This window comes from Triticum dicoccoides, chromosome 5B (genome assembly GCF_002162155.2).
Source record: "Triticum dicoccoides isolate Atlit2015 ecotype Zavitan chromosome 5B, WEW_v2.0, whole genome shotgun sequence".
NCBI classification, from domain to species: Eukaryota; Viridiplantae; Streptophyta; class Magnoliopsida; order Poales; family Poaceae; genus Triticum; species Triticum dicoccoides.
In genome coordinates this window covers 543,221,758-543,227,062 of record NC_041389.1, presented here as the reverse complement: position 1 = coordinate 543,227,062, position 5,305 = coordinate 543,221,758, and the positions used below count along the sequence as shown (strand labels likewise).

The 5,305-nt window shown below is 36.8% G+C and overlaps 1 protein-coding gene across 1 annotated transcript; it reads left to right on the top strand.

The window, feature by feature from the left end:
• Positions 1-2,195: 2,195 nt before the first annotated feature.
• On the top strand, positions 2,196-3,967 carry LOC119306076. The gene is made up of 4 exons (XM_037582410.1): positions 2,196-2,322; positions 3,024-3,249; positions 3,421-3,614; positions 3,696-3,967. Exons 1-3 carry the CDS (start codon positions 2,273-2,275, stop codon positions 3,607-3,609), a joined length of 465 nt encoding a protein of 154 aa, XP_037438307.1. The 5' UTR covers positions 2,196-2,272; the 3' UTR covers positions 3,610-3,614; positions 3,696-3,967.
• The last annotated feature ends 1,338 nt before the right edge of the window (positions 3,968-5,305 follow it).

The following is a 5,305-nucleotide window of genomic DNA, read 5'->3' as shown; positions in this document are numbered from 1 at the left end:
AATGAACTTATTTTTTAAATCCAATGATTTTTTTTATTTTGATGAACTTTTCTAACCCATTGAACTTTTTTCAAATCCGATGAACTTTTTCAAAATGTATGAACTTTTTTCAAAATTTTGAACTTTTTTCTAAATTTACGAAGTCTTCTATAAATTCATGAACTTTTTTTTTCAAATTCAATGAACTTTTTCGGAAACTTCGTGAACTTTTTTTCAAATTCGATGAACTCTTTTCAATTTCAATGAACCTTTTTTCAAATTCGTGAACTTTTTTTCCAATTCGATGAATCATTTTCAATTTCGATGAACTTTTTTCAAATTCGGTGAACTTTTTTTCAAAATCGATGAACTTTCTTCAAATTCACAAACTTTTCCTGTTTTTGCAAACTTATTTTTTTTGAATTCATGGTTTATGTGAATGCATTTTCACATTTATGTTTTCTTTATTCAAATATATAATTTATAGTGGGTATATAATAGCATATGTTTAATGTTTCTAGTGATTGAAAGGTCAAAGAGCACAGCTTTCCTAATGTAATTAAGTAGCTAGCGTTGGTGCAATCGTTAGCTCGTGTGGTTTCTGATGACTTCGGCGTCGGGAGTTCGATTCCCACTTCTCACTGACTTTTGCTTTTGAGGGAACCCACTTTTCACTGATAATTTTGCTTCACCTTTTGCTTTTCAGCAGGTTGCTGGGCCGGCCCACTTCGTGTCCGTGCAAGTGCCAGGGACGTGAAACGGCGCCTGCAGCGCTCAGGGAGCGCCTATATGGCGACCTACGCGCTGCGGAAGAAGCGAGCGCGCACTCCCCCGCTCCCCCCTTCGCACACTGCTGGGCCGGCCCATGTGCCGGACGGGACGCCGCCTTGTTTTTTTCCTTTTTTTTCAGTAATTCGGGATATCAAAAAGTTCTAAAATTTCAGAAAAAGTGGCTAATTTTAATAATACAATCACGATTTTGAAACGAATTCATGATTAGAGAAAAATGCTCAGGAATTCAAAAACTGTTCACGAATTTGTAAAAGATGTCCACAAACTACAAAAATGTTTATGATTTTGGAAAAAAGATCATGATTCAAAAAAAAATATTTGTTAATTCAAAAAAGGTTTGTGGATTTGGAAAAAAATGTTCATGATTCAAAAAAATGCTTGATAATTTGAAACATATTCATGAATTTGAGAAAAATGTTAACTAATTCAAAAAATGTTCGTGAATTTGGAAAACAAATCACGGTTCAAAAAAAGTTTGCTAATTCGAAAAATATTCACAAATTTGAGAAAAAAATTCATGATTCGAAACAATATTCGCTAATTCGAAAAATGTTCGCCAATTTGAAAAAAATGTTCGGGATTCAAGAAAATGTTCGCTAATTCGAAAAACATTCACAATTTGAAAAGAAATATTAACGATCCAAACAAAATGGTCGCTAATTCTAAAAATGTTCACGAATTTGAAAAAAAGTTCATGATTCAAAAAAAATGTTCACTAATTAAAAAAATGTTCACAAATTTGGAAAGAAATGTACAAGATTTTGAAAATTTAGTCTATAATTTTAAAATTTTCATTATTCAGAAAAACTGTTCATGAATTCAAAAACATGTTCATGACTTAAGAGAATGTTCACAAATTTCTAGAAAATGTTAAAAAATTTAAGAAAATGTTCATAATTTTGAAAAAATGTTCGTGAGTTATAAAAAGTGTTCACTGTTACAAAATAAATGCTCATCATTTTGGAGAATGTACACCAATTTGTAAATGTAAAACCATGGTTTTGAAAAAATGTTCATCATTCCAAAAAAAAGTTAACGACTTAAAAAATAAATCACAAATTAATAGATTTTCGGAAATTAAAAAAAAAGTAAAAATGAAAAAAAATAAGTAAAGAAAAAAGAAAGGGAAAACAAAAAAACGAAAAAATAAAAATAAAAAAACGAAAAACCCGGTTCGGGGAAGGTTGTAGAACCTTCCTAAAACGGGTTGGGGGTGAAACCCCGAAATGGGCCGGGCCGCGCTATGTCGCTCCCCCACGAGATCTGCAAATGACTGGCGACATCGCGGGTTGCCACGAGAGTCAATTGGGCCGCGCACGCGAGCTAATCCAGGCTCAGTTCAGGGAGCCCGTACCGAAACCGAGATGGACTGGAGTCTTTTCTCCCAGGGTGTCTGCATACAATAAACCAAAGTGGCCCGGTACCACGGCGGCGGATCTCCCTCTCTGCCTGCGCGACGGTGAAGGTTCAGGAACGGAGAGAGATCGGCGGCCGGCACATCATGTCGGCAATCCGCGCCGCTTATCAGGACGATGGTGCCCAGTATTACCCGTATGTATGCAGCAGCCATTTATCCCACTTATTTTCTGCATGCTTGATGTCGCCTTGCTTGGTCAGACTTGGCTTCTTGGCCTCAGCGATCAGTTAGATTAAAAATTAGAGAGCTCAGATCTATTTACTGCACACTAATCACCGTAGCATACCGTATTGTTCTGTTCAATGTATTATACATAATTCTTGTACCATCTGGTCCGAACTATTGGTCTCAAATTTGATGGTTCACAGAGGGCTTTGCCGACTAATTAGCTTCTCAGAGAAAATATCTAATTCCCAATTTGTGGTTTGAAATATCTAAATATCACAACGGTTAAAGTAGTAGGTTAATGGAACCGATTCATGCAAAATCTAAAATTCAATTGTCCCTTTGCTGCAACCATACTAGTTGTCGTTGATCAAGCTTTAGTACTCCCTCCGTTTTTTTAGTCCGCATATAAGCTTTAGTCAAAGTCAATCTTTGTAGAGTTTGACTAACTTTATATTAAAAAATATAAACATTCACAATATGAAATCAATATTATCAGATGCACCATGAAACGTATTTTCATACTATATAGTTTTAGTATTGTAGATGTTCATATTTTTTTAAATTTGATCAAACTTTGTGTAGTTTGACTTTGACCAAATCTTCTATGCAGAGTAAAAAGAAACGGAGGGAGTATGTTAATAATTTTACATCTTATTTCCTTTTGCAGTTACGACACACGATTGGAGACCTGGGAGGATCCCACTCCTGGATCGTCGACGTCAACACAAACTCTTGAAGAAATGACCGCTGCCTGCATAGCAGCCACCAGGCTTAGGAATAGCCTCCGGCCCAAGAGTCCAACCCGTGCGGATCTGTGGAGACGCAAGCAAGAGCGTGAACGCAAGACCTTGGTTTCGGCGCTCAACGCCTACGCCAAGCAAAACAATATGCAGGTTAACACAAATTACATTTTACCTATAGCTACCCAAATTAATAACTAACCACATTCTTTGACAGGAATAACTTACCACGCCTTGACTTATTTCGAAGTTAGACATGCAATTTTGAATCTACTATATAGAGCTGATTATATTCCTAATTAAGGCGTGTCATTGATATTTCAGCCAGATGAGCTGGAGTTTGTGGAAGTGAAAGGGAGGACTCAAATTCTGGAACGCTCAACAGAATATCTGCACTTTAACTTTCTAGTAAAACAAATGGATGGCATATCAAAGTTATTTTTTGCTGAGATAAATGCCTACTGTAGGGGGGGAGAAGGATGTTTATCTATGCACCCCTTTGGAACAGAGTGACTACGGTATGTACATTTGTATTGTTTTTCCCTTCCATTTTTTGTTGGCCATCTTTAATGTTAACACACGTTTTGATATCTTTGAAGGCCCTTGTTTCGGGTGCAGAGATAGAGACCTTAAGCACCCCACTAGTGGTGCGTATTTGGCCGGTCGCACGTATCCACATTACTGCTGCGAGGAGATTGACAGTGATGATGATGATTATATGTAAATTATTGTGTCCTGATCACTCTGAGTGGGAAGTCTGCAACGAAGGGCTATGTACTGTTCCAGTTTTGGAAAAAGAGACACAAACTCTCTTGCAAAGGGGTGATATGTTATAATAATGCCGTTTTCTAGAGTTGTGTATGAACTATGAAGCATATGTGCTTTTAATACTAAACAGAATTTTGTCTCTCAAAATGCTATAATAGCGAAATTGTTTTGACCATTTATTTTCAATAGTTAGAAAACTTAGAATCACCCGGTTCGGGAACGCCACTTTAATCGTTTGGTTGGGTTGTTGGAATGCGCCAAAATTTTGGGACACACACAACTAGTTTTGCTTTAGTTAGAAGGATGAGAGACATTTCCCATCCATATATGCCATTTGAGCAACATAAACATTTCACAAGTCCAAAATAAATATTTCACAAGTCTGCAAAATTGAACAGCATAGACATTTCTCACCAGAATGTAATTTTCCTTAACAGAGCATCATTCACTGCACCTAATTTTCATGGTTATTTTCATGGCTATTTCTTGAAAATTGAGAAGCGCAGTGTGTATCGGAAGGTCATATTATGGGTGTAAACGCAAGAGTTTATCCAGCTTCAGTCTCCTTCAAAGAGGGATACCACCTCTCTTTTTTTTGCGAATAGATACCACCTTACTCCTACTGCTAGGTTTTCTTTACTGCGTATAAGGCTAGTCATAGTGGGAGTAACATAAGTAGTAACATAGATGCCACATAAGCAAAAAAGATGATGTGTCATGTAATTAAAGAAGAGAGATACAAATAGAGTAACATAATATGTTACCATCACATAGCAGTTCCCAATACAAAATGAGTCTACAAAGCAATAATTGAAGATATGTATGTTAGTACACCTACAACACTTCCCACTATGAAGGTGGTAACATGGACTAGTAACATACTAGATCGGGATCGGGCCTTGGCGCGTGGGTACCGGTCTCAACATTTTGGTCAACCAGATAATGATAAGGTGGTAGGAATCCAAAGTTTAGTATATACATTAACACATGCAGAGGGAGTAGATTAGAAAACCAACAATGTAACTGCATCATAATTCGTTCATAATTTACAATAACCATGGAGTAGTAAATCCATCCGAAGGACGGTCTCATGACGGTTATCACACATAGTTTACAACAATGATAGATAGTCTACTACCACACTGATTCAAAATGCCTCTGTACAGGCATCACGTCCATATATGATAATATTAGTTGATAAACCAAAAGAACGACATCTCGTATGCGGTCGAAACATCGGTTGAATTCACCACAGCTCAAGCTCGGATGAGAAGTAACCACTATTGTTGTAAACAAATGGATTTAGCATGAGTAAGTGCAGCATCACATAAAGTTCAGTACAAAAGAAGCCTGATTAAGAGTAACATAGCATATATTTCAGTGCTACAGAGTATTAGAAGCAGGTATAGTGACACCGAGGTCAATAGTGAGTAAGCAAACC